Source organism: Gallinula chloropus, assembly GCF_964237585.1.
Source record: "Gallinula chloropus genome assembly, chromosome: 5".
Classification (NCBI taxonomy): Eukaryota; Metazoa; Chordata; class Aves; order Gruiformes; family Rallidae; genus Gallinula; species Gallinula chloropus.
In genome coordinates this window covers 38,875,119-38,892,218 of record NC_140090.1, presented here as the reverse complement: position 1 = coordinate 38,892,218, position 17,100 = coordinate 38,875,119, and the positions used below count along the sequence as shown (strand labels likewise).

The 17,100-nt window shown below is 37.3% G+C and overlaps 1 protein-coding gene across 2 annotated transcripts in view; it reads left to right on the top strand.

Annotated features, from left to right (window-relative positions):
* Positions 1-6,047: 6,047 nt before the first annotated feature.
* The window catches only part of TFPI (tissue factor pathway inhibitor), a 29,180-nt gene continuing 18,127 nt past the window's right edge, over positions 6,048-17,100 (top strand). For both annotated transcript variants that reach the window (XM_084265374.1, XM_084265373.1), the window contains exons 1-2: positions 6,048-6,106; positions 11,728-11,847. In XM_084265374.1, coding sequence (XP_084121500.1) covers positions 11,733-11,847 — 115 coding nt within the window. In that variant the 5' untranslated portion in view covers positions 6,048-6,106; positions 11,728-11,732. The remainder of the gene's footprint in view (positions 6,107-11,727; positions 11,848-17,100) is intronic.

Genomic DNA, 17,100 nt, shown 5'->3' with positions numbered 1-17,100 from the left:
AAAATAACTAAGAAAAGGCACATTTTTCAATTAAAACAGAAATGGAGTTTTCAAAATTTTATGAAAAGCCACTATTAGAATAGTGTACCCTGAAAGCATAAATTATTGTCCAGCCTGGAGATTTTTAAGTACTCGACTTTATAATAAAACTCAGTGACTTCAAGCTGTTCAGGAATGCAATGCTTTAATAATAATGAAGGAATAAAATACATACTATACTTGCCTCCTGTTTCCAGATAAAATGCGTAAGCTTAGTGGTGCAACAGTGACATCCAGTGACTAAGCCAGTTACTTCTAGACTTGATCTACATTTGGAGTCAATGCTTAAGGACGTGGATGGTAAGGGAGGCTTTTTTACTCTTTGAGAGGATAAAGACACTGCGTGAGAATGCAAAACATGATAAATAGCTAATGTAGAAAAATTATATAAATTCTTAATTAACCCATATCTGGTTTGTAATTACGTATTTGCTGAGCCAAGTGGGGAATAATTTATTTCAAAATAAGTGCTTTGTCCAGTAAGGCAATTTGTTTAACAAGATTATGCAGGATTTAACATCCTTTTTTATTATTTAACAATAGTAACAGAATTCAGTAGGTAGTACTTCTATTATATTTTGCTTCAGATGTGATCTACCTCAGATCTAAATACAGCTGTATGACGGAAAGTTCTTTTGATTTTTATCAAATTAATGAAATAAAAAATGACCAAAAAGAAATAAGGAAAGCATGCTTACTGCCTTTTTGTGTGAGAAGCCCCTTACTCTGCTTAAAATAGTTGTGAGACTTGTGATGCAATTCAAACCTCAAATAGCTTCTGGAGCTAAAAAGGAGTGATGTTTGGTATTGACCTGATCCCTAATTCCTCAGTTATCCAAAAGGTTTTTGATTGGAAATGAGTCTTGAAATCTATAGATTATTCAAAATATTACATGATTATGTTCTGCAGTTTCTGATTATTGTGATCACAATATAGAAGTAGCTTTTGAAAGCTCTGGGCTTTTCAAAGAGGTAGTAATAGGAATTAATTCTTTAGGATTTCAACTTCAAAGCATGCTCCAAGTTGCTCACTTTTCTTCACTGTTAAGAAATTGATGAATGAATGAAGAAACAAGCCTATGAGCGATGCAAGCTCATAAGCAAAAGGAAATGCACAGAAAAACTGATTAAATACCAAAAGCACAGTTTTAAGAACAAGCTTACAAGTTCATCAAATCGATATCATACTGTGTTTGCTTGCTCTAGATGTGATATTTGTTCTAGGCCTGTGCCTCAAATTACTGGGAAGTGGAATGTAACATCAGGCTTACTCTCAGTTTGTTTTTCAAGTGGTATGGACTGAAAGAATGGGAAAATTGAAAAGAAAACTGATTACAAGGAATATACATGATCATTTACAGAGTACCGTGGAAGTAAATTTACCATGATACATGTTTCAGCTCAAAACAATGGGACACATGCTGCATTCATCAGAAGTGTGCTCCAGAAGCAGACCCAGTTCACTAAACACATAAGGGGAAACTTCAACCAGTAAGAAATTTATCTGACAGTTTCCTCTCATCCATCCATCACTGCTTCTTGTCCTCGTTACCCATTTAAAAATATTATATATATACATATATATATTCCATATTAACACCTGTTAGCCTTGGCACATGTCTCACTTTGAAAGCAGAAAACCCCAAATCATCTGTGATAAAATGAGTTTGGGTGTGAAGCCTGAGAAACTTGAAGATTGTCTCCCCATTAAAATTGTTCCTCTATTTCTATTAATCACCTTCAGTCATATGCTTTCTAACCTTTGAAGTGAAAACAGAAACAAAGCCTGTGTTTTAGTTACTTCTTTGTACTGTCTCAATATTCTGCTGTCAGCAACAGCAGTCACCCTCCCTGTTCATTCTGATTTAGTCTTGAGAAAACACTTGAGATATAGCCATAGTTTTTATGTAAGAACAGGAAGTCATAAGAAAGAACAAAAAAGGGGAAAAGAGGAGTGTGTTATAAAGGGGTTTTCAAGGGCCAGCTGCTGGGTTCTGATCTTCTTTACACTGGAGAAGACCAATTTCACTTCCTGTCATGTATTTTTAGGTGCATTTTAAATATTATGAAGACCACAATAAAAATAATACAACAGATAGATTGTAAAAGAGTAATAGAGCCATTTGTGAGACTCTTACTAAGAACTTAAGTTCATCTTTTAAAGTAACTCTTAGAACCTGGCTGGGGTTTTGAAATTGTATGTCATCAACATGTAGATGATCTCAGCTGAAAAAACAGACATACTTCTGTGTTCTCAAAAAGATTAAATAATTTTAAGCTAATGTGACAACTATAAAACTGACTACTAATAGTGCAAATGTGGAGTCTGTGATAGGTAGCCGACTGTCCCCTCCTGTTTCCTGTGGCGTGCCATTCCATATGGGAAGCAACAACTTTCAGTGCTTTTAAAAATCTGCAAAAGCAACAAACTTGCACTCTGAAGAGGATAGTGTCTGCACTGTTGCAGTTTGCAATTCAAGTACCAAGTATTTAGTTATAATGTAGGTGGGAGATAGGAAGCTTTTGTCTCTGAAAATTTTTCAGGCACTAAGCAGTGGAAAAATGAAGTGCTGTCACTAGAGGGCAACTAAGCATTGCAAACATCTATGTTATTAAAGACCATATGTTATTGTCACACCATTACCAAGAGGTATTTGCTTTATGACCTGAAGTAGAGCTTGTGTAAGCATATGCTTTTATGTTTTTCAAACTGTTACATAGTAAATCTTCCTTCAGGGCTTATAGAGCTCAAAAAAGTAATACATGTATTATATAAGCACACACAAAACTTTACGTGTAGTTTGCGCTCCTACGTTCTGGTATAGTAAAGCAATAACAAGATTAGACATTTGCACATCATTTTAATTGCCGTATTTAGAACTATAGTTAAATATAGTATAGTCTGCTTAAGCCTATCCACTTTGTACAAATAAAGATGCATGGTATAGGAAAATTCCATTGTCTTTCCCTCTTACCATTTCAGTCTTGGGATGACCCCCAAGCCAAACTGATGACTGACATTCCAGGAAACAGTGATGCTGCCCCAGTCCTCTGAAGCTATAAGGTTAGTTATTAGCCCTTGTCTTCCATTGTCCAGATGTCCTGCTGGCACTAACAGTGGTGTAAAAGCAGTGATATCTTGCCACACTGTGGAGGAAAGGTAGGCTGATACCATGGCAGATTATGGAGAGGGGAGGATGGAATATCTGACCTCAGGTCACTAGTGTGCCTTAATAAAGAGTCAGTTGGTTTTGAGCTGTGGGTTATAAGCATTTTTCAAATGCTAAGACTATTACCATTAGGATTGTCATCCTTTCCTACCTTCTGCAGACCAGTAGTCAAGACAGAGCTCTACATTTACAGGGGTTGTTCTGAAATAGCACATATTCTTCTGATTTTGCTGTTGGAAAAAATGGAGCTGTCACCAGAAAGCGGTCTGTAGTGAGAGCTGCCAGTTGAGAACCTGGAGTTGAAAGATTTTTCTGATGGTAGCCAGTGTGCCTTTTCAAGCACTGTCTGTTCATTCATCAGGTTTGTAATGATGTTGACCTCTCATGATAAGCTTCTCCCACTTTTTCTTTTTCTATCTCTCTCTCTCTCTCTTTTTTTTTTATTTTTTTTTTTTTAAATAGCAATTCTATGTGCTGCCAGAAGGCTAAAATCTAATCATCTCAGTTTGGAATTCTCCAGCCCCAAGCTACCGTTGACTATTCCAAGAATTTGTACCAAACATTTTTTTATGGTATCTCTGGTTTAGTTCAGCTGCACTTGTGCATATTTCTGTTTACTGATACATAGTGACATGTGAAGCTCACAAATAACAGAGCTGTAGGTGAAATTTTTTTTATTGAAATGCAGCATAAACTGGGCTCACATCAAACTTCTTTATGGAATAGTCAAGAATGCATTCAGTTAGCACAGGTCTTCTCTACTCTACTTCAGATGTTCCTGTTGGGCCCTCACTGCCCTTCTCTAACCTGTGATGTACTGGGCCTGTGATAAAGCTATCCTGGTTCTAGGAGAATAATCATATGAAATGCTTTTTGGACTTTTCTTTGACTGTCAAAACCAAGTGATATCAAAACCAGCCAGCAGAAAGCACCTTGTAAAGGAGACTGGAATACTAGGCTTGTACTGGCCTTGCTGTATGCCAGCGTTATCTGTAAAAAGCAAGCAGAATTTGGTAGCTAGCCTAATGACGGTATGTACTGTGAATGGTCTTTTCTCACATGTTCAGCAACATGTACAGTTTCTATTGTTACATAACTGTCCAGAGTTTGACTCTGCAGGTTCACCTCAAAAGTCATGTGCAATGACAACCTTCCAATCTTTGTATTATTGGCAGTTGTTTCATGCTGCAAATAAGCATGAAGAGACAATGTAATGATGAAGTCACATGCTCAAAGGATAGACATTCCCTGAGTAAGGTTCTTCATCACCACAACTTAACAAAAGTAGCCACAGTTAAGTAATCTCTCAAGGAGAAGCTAGGCTAGTGAGTTATGTAATTTGCAAGTTTTACTTTTTTTGAGAGATTTCTACACTCCCACAGGACCGTCGAAAAATGTTTTTCAGTTACTAGCTTTAGAACTCACAGGTTTCATCCTGTTGATCTCAAAAGCTATTCCTATAAAGGAAAATTCTGTTTTGAATGTTCATTTTAAAAAATATATTTATTTCTCATTAAAATCAAAAGAGCCCTCTTGACATTTTGACTAGTATGACTGAAAATAATGTCCTCTGTAAATGCCTTGTGGAATGGAGGAAATTTTAAAGTCTCTCTGTTCATCCATATAAATGCATTTTAAGAAAAGCTAAATGAGGAAATATAAGGATTTTTTTAAAAATCTAGTTGGCTTTGTTTCTATTATAAATGTACAAACTGAGATTTCTTTACAAAATGATGTCATTAAATGAAAAAAATCTGAAAGAGATTTATGGATAGCACTGCCAGATACAAATTATTAACACATGGGACCCAAATGAAGTTTTTCAGTGACTTGGTGTCACATAAATGATAGATTGACCATTTCTATTCAACTGACCTGAGCTGGGTTGCTCCTTGCTTTATCTGAGCTAGGAGTTCGTAATTAGTAACTGCATATTTAATTCATTATTAGAGGAGTTCTCATTCTTTGTGTCTGGGACTAGGATTCTGGTGGTCACTAGGTACCCTGTCTTAAGCCATGGTACTCTTAGTGATGTTTAACTTCAGTTTTAGCACATACTGGTGTGATTTTTACATAGACATTATATTCTAGTTGAAGGCAGAATAGCCCTTTTAGTACAGCTCCAGACACTGTGAGAATGCAGCCCGATCTAGAGTGAAGAGCTTGGCTTTATTTAAAAAGACAAACAAAAAGCAACAGTAAATGACAACATACCTCTCTTAAATAGGGGGTGAATATAGCATCCTTGTGAGCCATATTAAAACCGGCCAAGTGAATAGAATATTTGGCAATGCATTTCATTTCATTTCAGCTAGTGGTGTTTAGAAAACAGTTCTAAATTGCTGACAGACCTAAAAACTTTAAACAGGAAGTGTCCCTGCCACTGCTGTAGACCTCTGACTTCTACCCAGAGTAAACCCATGCGCTCTACAAAATGCAAGAACAAGCAGTAGCTGATTAAGCCACAGACAGGAGCCTGAGTTAGACAGATCAGGTTGCAATCCTGCCTTTGTAGCTTTACACCACACCCCTTCAACTTTCATTAACAGGGGGAGGATCATTTTCAGCACTGATTCAGGAATTCTTTCTTTCTTCAAGTGTTAGTAGCAGTTTGGTGAGTACTTTGTAACCGAGTTTGTTTTAAGTGAGAGATCTTTGTTTTTCTGTAGCTGGCAGGAGTGTGTACTTTAGAATGTGGTAGATGCAGCGGTCAGATGTTTAGATTCAAAGTCCAGCTATGAGTGCTGTGAAGGGAAACTTTCTCTGAAAATTTGAAACAGTTAAGACAATGAATATACTTTTATATTTACTAATACAACTAATCCTTGGTTGTCAGAATGTCAGACTAAGGTTTTTTGAGCTGCTAGGCCATTCTTTGAAAGACAGACATCCTAAAGGTGAGTACATTAATTTTGATCAACAGTTGAAGCTGGTAGGCGGGGGAGAGGGGGGAGAAAGAAAGGAAAAAAAGGGTCTCTCGGTTTTTAAAGCAATGTCTCCATTACTTAAAGGAATGCTTAGTTCAGGCAGTGATCTGCCAGGCTATTTCAAATCCTTCTAAGACATATAACATTTGAAACAGTATTTTGAGTAGGAAAAGGACATTTTAGGGAAATGTTACATTGATGCTGCTACGAACCACTTTCACTCATAATGTATATTGAAATTCTCAAGTGACTAAAGACACTTGAACAATGAGGAGGGCAGTGAATGGGGCTGACAGTGGTGACAACATACAAACACTGCTGGTCACCCCCAAAGTCCATGAACATAACTAGAGATTTTTGAAATATTTTACTGTCTTAATTGGAAGAATTGACGTAAACTTAATTTTCAGTAACTCTGTAGTGAAAAGCAGTTATACTAGCCTATATTTTAAAAAGGAAGTTAGCTAAAATTGAAATAACATTTTTTTAAATGAAAATCTAAATACAACTTAAATGAGGAAGGGACATGTAACAATGAGAAAAGTGGAGTATGGAGAAAAATAACAATTTGGATGGGGGAATATGTGAAAGGTCAATGTGACTCAGTCCTCTGGGAATTACTCATCAAAGTACTTCATGGAAAACATGTAAAGATATAAACCTTCCTTCCTGAATGTCTTATGGGTAAATGCAAAGACGGGAAGTCCAGCTGTCAGTATAGATACGAACTGCAAAGGCATGCTTTAAGGATTGCTACTTTAAGGATTCCCTACTTGGGAAAAATTGTCAGCCTTTTTTATTTGTAATCTTTTGTTCATTCTTTAATTCTAATAGGAAAGAGTTGGTGATTGTCTATAAAGTCACTTATCTTCAGCTAGATCAAGCCCACAGTTAGAGAAGGAGGATTACTATATTCCAGATCTAGCTTCAAGGACTGTTCGTGTTTCTTCAATAACCTTTCCAAGTTAAGTGCATAAACAGGAGCAGATAGTAGCACATAAAGTTTAAATCTCCTCTGGGAGAAAAAAAAAAAAAAAAAAAAAAGAGACTTTGACACTGTCTTTCATGGTTCTGGGAAGATACTTCAGCACCTATGATTACTTTAAAAAAGGAGATTCTGACCATTCTACATTTTAAAATAAAGTAGTAGCTGTTTGAAGTGCTTTGTAGTTATCATGATTTGTTGGTGTGTGTTCAGTACATTCTGAGAGCATCTGCCAGAGGGACTCAGACCATGTATACAGGAACAAGAAAAGAGATTTTAAAAATAAAAACCTGTAACATCAGTAGATCTTAAGAGCCTCAAGAATTGTGTGATTCATATCTCTCAATTTTGGAGCAAACTATTTAACATCTGTCTCATTCCAGTACTTACTATCTCTCTTTGCTTGGACTATATTCTGAACAGTTGTGTTTTCTCTCTAAGAACTAGGAGAAGCTGACAATTCCTAAACAAACTGTAACTAGATAGGTGTTTTGGGAAGCATTGAAGATGGTGTCTTCAATCTAAAATTCTTCCTTTCACTGAAACCAGGGAGAACTGTCTTAAAAAAACAGGGACAATTTGCTTAATTCTGTGTGTTTCTCCTGAGAAAATGCTTTTACATTTCAGTATGGCAAGCAATCCCCTGGGGACAGAATTAAGCAAAACCATATGGAGAATTGTGTAATTCCTTTCTTCTCATAGTTATTTCACAGCAAAATAGACTTATTTTTAGTCCTTTTAATTTTCTTTCTTAACTCCTTTTTTTTTTACTTTATTGTTTCCTGTTGCTATTAATACAGCTGTTAATTTTCTTTCTTTACTATTGCTGTCATCCTCCATAACATGTGCCATTCAAAAGTGAGAATACCTCTGAAGTTAGCCAGTTATTTGATTTTCTGTTCAGTTATAAAGAAAACTAGGTGTTTGAACATGTTAACCTGGACACAAGTCCAGCCTTCTTCCAGACAGTAGAGCATTCCAAAAAAGCTGATTTTAAAACACTTCTATTCAAAGTAGCAACTGCAGCAAGTAAATTAGAAATACAAGTAGCATGTGAAGGAAATGCTTAGCTGATACAATTTTTATGAACTTGACAGAAAGGCCTGCAGGAGTGTGCTAGCATTTTCTCTAAACATCCTCTACTTGGGGAAGCAATATTTTTCCTCTATATTCACAAGTTTTCAAACATAATGTGTTTCTGCAGAATGATTTATACTTTCATCAGTCAGAGAAAAAGTTGTGTGGAAAGATATGGATCAAGTCTTTTGTGCTCTGTACCTTGTCTGGTGAATGTCTTATGTCCACAGATGCTGACCCTGCTGTCAGAATAAGCAGCACTCTCTATACTATAGTAGGACATGAAGGGAATATAACTCTTTTCTATGGCAGTGTTATTTTATGTTAGTTTTAAGTATTTGTGTGGTGGTAATCTGAGGCAGTCTTAATCTGGGGGTGTTGCCACTGATGGCGGTTACAGCACTTCTAACCCGTGTGATGGATGATCCAAAGCTCGTACATCCATTTCAATAGTATTTTATGCGGTGTCTCTAGCTGGGGAGATAGGATGAGCTGTATTTTCCTGGCAAAGCAAGGAAATTTGTATTTTGGTGGTCTTTGGTATGTGTGCAAAATAGGGTGATGAGGTTACAAAAGGTTAGTAGGTAAGTAGTTCAAAATCAGTTACAAGAGTATCAGTGTGGCATGTATTTTCCTCCTGTGCCTACCTGTTACACTTTCAGTTAACTGACAGCTTGGTTTTAGTGAAATTGAGTAGCTATGTTTCTGTAGTGTGTACAATGTGAAGTTATCCACAACTGGGTTGATAACACATACACAGTGCTGAAATGACTCTCTTCATCAGAAAAGGTTGTGATAATATAATCTAAATACATGACTTTACCAATATGCACAGCTGAGATGTGAAAGCACACCCTATATGTTTCCAGTCCAAACTGCTAGGAAAAGAACAGGTAATAGTGTTTATAATGCTGATGCTGTGGGACTGTTGTGCTGTGTTCCTAAAACCATAACTAATAATGTTGTACATCTGTTTTCCTAGTGGCTTTTATGCTCTGAGAGTAGCTACTATTAGGATGCTGAAGGCATTCCCTATTTGAAAATAGGATTGTATGACCTATATTTTTGCTACAAACAGGTAGTTTCTGTCCAATTACAGGTTTCTGTGTAATGGGTTTGGTATTTTGTTGAAGATTTACAAAACATAAAATTACATTTTACGAGTATGTAAACTAGTAACTCAGTTTAGTCCACATTTGAAAATATGTTGGTAGGAGCATTTCCTTTCCCTTTTGAAAGCTACATTACAGTGAAAACAGGATGAATATGTGGAGTAGAGATTTTCCTCAGATTGGGATGTGGTGTGCTGGATAGATGCAGTTGCCATATCTAAGTAACTTGCTTGTTTCTTTATTGTTTACATTCACTGTGCCAGCTGGGAGACAATGCTACAAGTATGTCTAATTAAATATCTGCCATGCAAGGCCTAGTATGTAGATAGTACAAGATATCATAAGGCACGTTTAATGCCTCTGAAGTATAGTGAACTTAAAAAGGTCTATTTTTATATCAGAGGTGCTATAATCCTGTCTAATTAGAGCTTTTTATCTTATTTTTTAGCTATGCTAAATTCCACCTTTGACTTCACATGCCCTATCTCCTGCTATTCATTATTCATTCCTCTATTTACTTATATCCTTGCCTTTTCATGTGTGTGTCTGTGTGTGTGTCTGTGTGTGTGCTTCCATTTCCTGGGCTGTCAGTGTGAATGAGTCACTTTTAAAGTCATTACAATGTCACTTTATGCCATTTTCTAAAGCTGTCTGGTTTTGGCTACTACCGGAAATGCTAGCTTTTATTTTGGGTTTTTTCAGTTAGCTAGTTAGAGATAAATACCATGCAGAAGTGTTCTTTGCTTCTAAACATTCTGGTAACTGTAGAAATTGGTATAGAAGAGACTGCTAAGTGAAGAAAAAAAAAAAGAGATAAATATAGACATAAAAGAGCTGCAAACTGAGTGGAGAACACTCACTGAGTTTTATACTTACTTGTCTGCCTTGAGCAAAAAAATAAATCTTTAGAGCTTTTTTGTATTTCTGTGTTTAGGTGGCAGGATAGAAGGCCTAGTTATAAGACCAGGAAATAAGAATCTATTACTGGGAAGATCTTTGATTGCTTGTGGTCTTTGTCTACCTACATTTCAGCTTGAGGGAATAATGGTGGTATTCACATATTTAATTAAAACAGTGAATAAATGGATGCCTATTATTGCTCATAGACCTTTGGTTTCCTTTGTCAAATAACTTAGGTGTTGTCTTTTACAGATATAAAAATGTCTCACTCAAAGTGTACTTTTGGAGTAGCAGAGTGCTAGTACTTAGGAATTCATGACAGTTAAGGAATTTATGACACTTTGATGTAGAGAGAAGCTGATATTAATCCTGGATTTATTCCTGGCTTTCCTAAATTAGAATCTTTCTGGAGTAAGAGGCTATATTTACTCCCAGAGATTCTCAGAATTTGGCCTAAATAACAAGACCGCTTAATATGTACAACTGAAATTCAAAACATTTCCTATCTTTCCCATGACATAATAAATGTGTGCATTTAGTATTTTACTGATCCGTATGTCATAGATGAAGTGCTTTGAATAACACACTCCTTATATTTAAAAAGAAAGACTGCATTAAAAATAAAATAATATCATAAGAGGCTTATAAAGTTCTGTTTCTAGGCAGATGAACATTAAAGCAGAAAACATGGACTTTTCTAGAGGGCTTGGGGTTTCTAATTGAAAAAGCAGTGCCAAGTTCACCTTGATCTTGGATTTCACTCTTTCTTTAGAAATTGGAAGAAATAATTACAGAAGGACATCAGCATTTCAGTACTAAAATATTTACTGCCTTTGTCCCACCTGGACCCATACCTGACACAGCATTCTGGAACTGTGTGGCCTTCGGGTAATGTTTGCAAGAATGTAAAGGTGTTTGGTCACTTGACTCTGCAGTAAGGCAGATAGGCAATTATACAGCCTAAATTTTTCATCTTGGGAAATGATCCAAGCATCAGGAAGCCTTCCTTTTAATTTTCTTTTCAGAGAAATGTAGGAGTTAAGTAGAAGAATAGAAGTATTATACCCTGGTAAGATTTTTTTTTTTGCTGTCTGTACAAATGTACTAATTTATCCTCATATTCAGACAGTGACAGTTATGTATGGTAGCTTGTGATATACAAAATGGATTGGGGGTTGAAGAATAAAAAAGTTGATGTAACTATTTCTCTAAACTTTGGGTAAAGAACGAACTATAAAGACTGAAACTTCTATTCACTTTTTACAGAAACACAGTCATTAGTACTCCTTTTTTGGATATTTTCTTGGTTTATTTTGGATTTGTGTTATAATCTTACATTGCATTATTTAGAAATGTTTGTCCTTACAATATAACATTTTACTAAGATAAGTCATGTTATTTACAAAGCTCCCAGTTTATACATCTACCAATATGGCTGTGCACCACTCTGCTAATGAGTTTGCAGAGTACTCCAGGAATTTGACTGAAGTGTATATTGTCGTTTATATGTTATACAGGAAAGATGAAAGAAGGAAAGAAGGGATGTTCCTTGCCTTTAACCTTTATCTTGCTGTTTGTCTGTATCACTGGGCATGCAACTACTGACTTAGATGATGGTGAAGAAGAGGATGCTCTGGGTAAGAGGTTACAAAAATGTCACATAAAATAATCTCAAACAGTGAAACTCAATGTGTTAAAATACACTGTAGATGTAATTCTGTACTTGAGAATTTTTCTGGGAAATTCTGAAAGTAAAACTAAGCTAAAAATACACTGGTTTCTAGCTAACAGGGAGATGCTCATAATTTTGTGTTAAACTCTGACAAATTGCCTTCTAAAAAGGCTTATCTTTCCCATGCTTTCTGGAATCAAATACTGCATTAGATATCAAGATTATTGCCTTAAATCTCTACTTAAGGACCCATGGTAAAGTTCAGTGTTTAAGAGAAAGCACAAACACCTGGTAAACTCAGGATTTCTCTCCCCATGCAAATGGGGCAGAAATACAATTACTAATATTGTAGGCTGATACTGCTTTGTCCTGTGCACAGCTCTTGAGTCACAGTCAATTTGCAAAATTTGGTCTGAAAGTGATGCAATTGCTAGCCTGATTGTTTTTCTGGGCCTTGAAATGCTTGTATATCCCCACATGATTTGAAATCACTGGATAAATAAAAACTTCCCAGTTAGAAATTTTTATTTAAAAAATGTCAGAAGCTTGACTGTTTAAAACTGGAGAGGTTTTCTGGGTTTTACCACTGTAAGATCATTGTTCCCTTTCACTTCAGTGAAACTAAAGTGGATCGAACGTCTGTACTGCACATCATTGTGAAATATATTTTCATTTCCTCCCAAATAATTTTGAGAAAGTACACCAGGCAAAATTACACATTTTGGGCCATGCTAAACTATTTTTCTTTGCTTTGAAAAAGTATTTATGGTTGTGATCTCTTTCTTAAGCTGCAGAGAACTATGCGGTAGATGTTTCTTCCACTTGACAGGACTGATTTTGAAGCCTAACTGGAAATGCAGCTCAGGAGAACTTAATATTTTGTTAGCACTCTACTTAACCCACTACATATGTCTGTCCAATTTCCATCACAGTTATTTCTTTCTCTGTCTTTTGTAGCAGTGTTCCCTGAGACAAAAATACTGTGCAAAGTCATGACTATACTACAAATGAAGCTATTGCTTTGGACTGTGTCACAATCAGTCACTACAAGTGCAGATATACACCATTCTGCATTAAGGGTATGCTTAGCATGATTTTATAGTCAAGACCATTTCATACAGAAAAAAATTGTTTCTGTTTAACCCTGAAGTACATAAACACCCTTCTTGTTTGATAGCAAAGTCACATTCATCTTTGCTCTACCCTGAAACTCTTAGTTTTGTAAAAATGCTTACCTAAACTTGTGGTTCATGAAATGAAACTTGTCTTGATTGTTAAATTAAGACACTTCATCACCAGAACAAGAAATCTGATGGATTTTTTTTTCCACTATTAACTGACTTTGTTTATGAAAGAAAATAAGGAAATAATCTCAAAAAAGAAGTTTTTTTTATTGGGCACTATTTTATCACCAATTATTTCCAACCAATCCTTCAAGGCTATACAACCAGTAACTGATCTAGTACAAGGAACAGTTCTGAACTTCTGGGCTTGTATTCCAGAGTAAAAAACAATCAAATGGGATACTTAGAAATTAAACTAGGACCCTGTTCCTGTGACTACTGAAGACTCAGTTGCAGTGTTTACAAAAAAAAAAAAAAAAAGTTTTTCTGGTACTATTTCTATAAAATTATTAGATTGTTGCTAATTAAATTTGTGTCTCCTTGATTGAAAGTCTAGTCTCAGTGAATTGAACAATAGAGATTTTTATAGGTTGCAATTTCACTTGATAGTGTTTATTTTCTGAGTTAGTTATAAAACAGACATATTTTACTCTGGAATTCAATACATCCCAGTTATTAAAGGGTAAAGTAAGTTGTGTACATCCATTATTCATAATGTCTTTCTTTATGATCACTTTGGGTACAAATGTATTGTGAATCGAAGAGAGAGGTGGCTTTTTTTGTCTATTAGTATTTCAATTACAGCATTAATTAAGGTTGCAATTCCAACTGGATAAAAAGTGTTCTCAATTTGATTTCCTCTGGCAAAAACTGTCAGTTTTCCACCAATAAGTAAGGGTGGTGACAAAAATAAAAGATATAAAAAACCCCTGGATTATCTATATTGTTAGTAACAATATGTGGTTGGGAGCACTTTAGTTGATGTTTCAAAGCCTGAAGAAAATTAGTCACAAGTTGAATATGCTTTTTATTCATATGTGAAAGTTTATGAAGAATAAATGTGACTGCTTAAAGAAAGGGTAGGAAACACATGGGTAGGAAGAGTACTTAACAGTGTGTGGGTGGGAAGCTGTCAAAGTGACAAAGATGGAGAGAGAAAACAGCTATTCACTAGTGACAAGGTGCTTAGTATTGATATCACTTATCAGAGAGAGACATTTACCAGAATGCCGAGAAAGATCACAGCGTATTTTTATAATTAAGGATAACCACAGGAAATTGTATAAGGTTGAGAACCCGTAACCTAATCAAACAAAACCAGAAAGTGTTTTAAATAAAATGTTAGAAATATTCCTGACCCCAAGTTTTATATTTATAGAATCACAGACTAGTTTGGATTGGAAGGGACCTTGAAACCCACCTAGTTCCAACCCCCTGCCATGCGCAGGGACACACTCCACTAGGCCAAATTGCCCAAAGCCTCATCCAACCTGGACTTGAACACTTTCAGGGATGGACCATCCACAGCTTTTCCAGGAAACCTGTGCTAGTGCTTCACCACTCTCATAGCGAAGAATTTTTTTCTTAATATCTGATCTTAATCTATCCCACTTCAGTTTAAGACCGCTACCCCTTGTCCTATCACTCTGTGCCCTTGTAAACAGTCCCTCTCCAGATTTCCTGGCACCCCTTTAGGTACTGGTAGGCTGCAATAAGGTCTACCTGGAGCCTTCTCTTCTTCAGGCTGAACAAGCCCAACTCTTTGTCTTCAGAGGAGAGGTGCTCCAGCCCTCCGATCATCTTCATGGCCTCCTCTGGACTCACTCCAAAAGCTTCATGTGGGGGCCCCAGCTCTGAAATTTTCCCAATTTAGTTTCTATAGTTCTGTTTAAAAAAGCAGCTGTGCAGTAATACCGTTGTCTTTCATATCTGTTCTGTTGTTGGTATAATACAGAAATCAGTTCACTTTCTAATTAAAAGGATGCATTTTTAACAACCAGCCCTGAAGGGTCTGAAAGTCTTGTGTCTACAGCCAGGGAAAAAAGTATTGGTTTTACTTCATGCAGGAGGATTAGTGACATTAATCACTGCTTCTGGTTTTGTAATGTTATATTGCTTACTAGTAAAGTGATATGGTTTGCATTGGTCATATAAGGTCCATGCATTCAGGGCTATAGCATGACTAACTGCAGTTCCCACAATGAAATTACTGCATGTTATTTGATAGTGGCTGTTCACATGTTAAATAGCCATGTCTTGAGTTGCAAAAGTTGCCATGTGAATGACAAGGTATGTGAGAATAACTGTGCTCTGTAGGAACAGTCCTGGCAGTATCGTGTTTCTGGCAGTTGCCAAAAGTAGGAAGACTGAAGGAGTGGAGGGAGAAGGCAGTAACATAAAATATCCACGCTAAACCTGTTCTACATGCTTTTTAGGAAAGATAGGCTAGGGAGACGAGGTGGGGGAGTTGCTCTTTGTGTGAGAGAGCACCTAGAATGTATTGAGCTCCACCTGGGGAAGGATGAACCGTCCGTTGAGTGCTTGTGGGTTAAAATCAAGGGGCAAACTTCTATGTGTGACATTGTTGTGGGAGTGTGCTATAGGCCCCCTGATCAAGAGGAGCAGGTTGATAATGCATTCTATAAGCAGTTAGAAACAGTCTCAGGATCCTGGGCACTGATCCTTATGGGGGACTTCAACTATCCAGATATTTGCTGGGCAAGCAGCACGGCCAGTCGTATGCAGTCCAGACAATTTCTGTGGTGTGTTGAAGACAATTTCCTGCTACAGATGGTGCAGGAGCCTACAAGGGGAGGGCGGGTGCTGGATTTGTTTTCACTAACAAGGACGGGCTCATTAGGGAAGTGAAGGTCGGGGGCAGCTTAGGACAAAGCGACCATGAAATGGTCGAGTTCAAGATCCTGGGCGGAAGAAACAAGCCAAAAAGTAGGATAGTTACCCTGAATTTTGGAAGAGCTGACTTTGATCTCTTCCACAACTTAATAGGGGCTATCCCGTGGGCTACACTGTTTGAAGGAATGGGAGCCTGTGAGAGCTGGCTAACATTTAAACAGCACTTCTTCCAAGCACAGGAACGATGCATCCCTTTGAGTAAGAAATTGGGAAAGAGAGGCAGAAGACCTGCATGGATGAACACAGAGCTATTGAGTAAACTCAAAGAGAAGCAGAAGATCTATGAATTGTGGAAAAAGGGTCTGAGCACCTGGGAAGAATACAGGAATGTGGTCAGGGCCTGTAGGGATGCAACTAGGAAGGCTAAAGCCCTCTTGGAAATGAACTGGCAAGGGACATAAAGGATAATAAAAAGGGTTTTTTTAGATACGTTAATAGTAAGAGGATGACCAGGGATAATGTAGGACCCTTGCTGAATGAGGAGGGTGCCCTGGTAACGGGGGATGCTGAGAAGGTGGAGATACCGAATACCGCCTTTGCTTCGGTCTTCACTTCAAAGGCCCCTCGGGACTCACAGATCCTGTATGAAAGTTGGAGTGTTGGGGAAACAAAGAATTTCCCTCTGGTTGAGGTAGGGGAGGTCCAGGAGCGGCTCAAAGGGATTAATGCACACAAATCCATGGGCCCTGATGGGTTTCATCCACGTGTGCTGAGGGAGCTGGCGGAGGTGATTGCTGAGCCGCTCTCTATCATCTTCAACAGGTCTTGGAGGACAGGAGAAGTGCCTGAAGACTGGAGGATAGCCAATGTCACTCCAGTCTTTAAAAAGGGCAAGAAAGAGGAACCTAGTAACTATAGGCCAGTCAGCTTCACTTCTGTCCCAGGAAAGGTAATGGAACAGCTTGTTCTGGATGCCATCTCCAAGCAATTGGAAGAGAAGAAGGTCATGAGGAGTAGTCAGCATGGATTCACCAAGGGGAGATCGTGCTTGACCAATCTCATAGCCTTCTATGATCTCATAACAGGATGGGTAGATGGAGGGAGAGCAGTTGGACCCGATGATCTCTCGAGTTCCCTTCCAACCCCTACAATTCTATGATTCTATGATTCATTGTGAGCCAGTTTGACAGCATTGTTTTGCCCTTACCAGAAACTGTGGAGTGGAAGAATTATGAAGACAG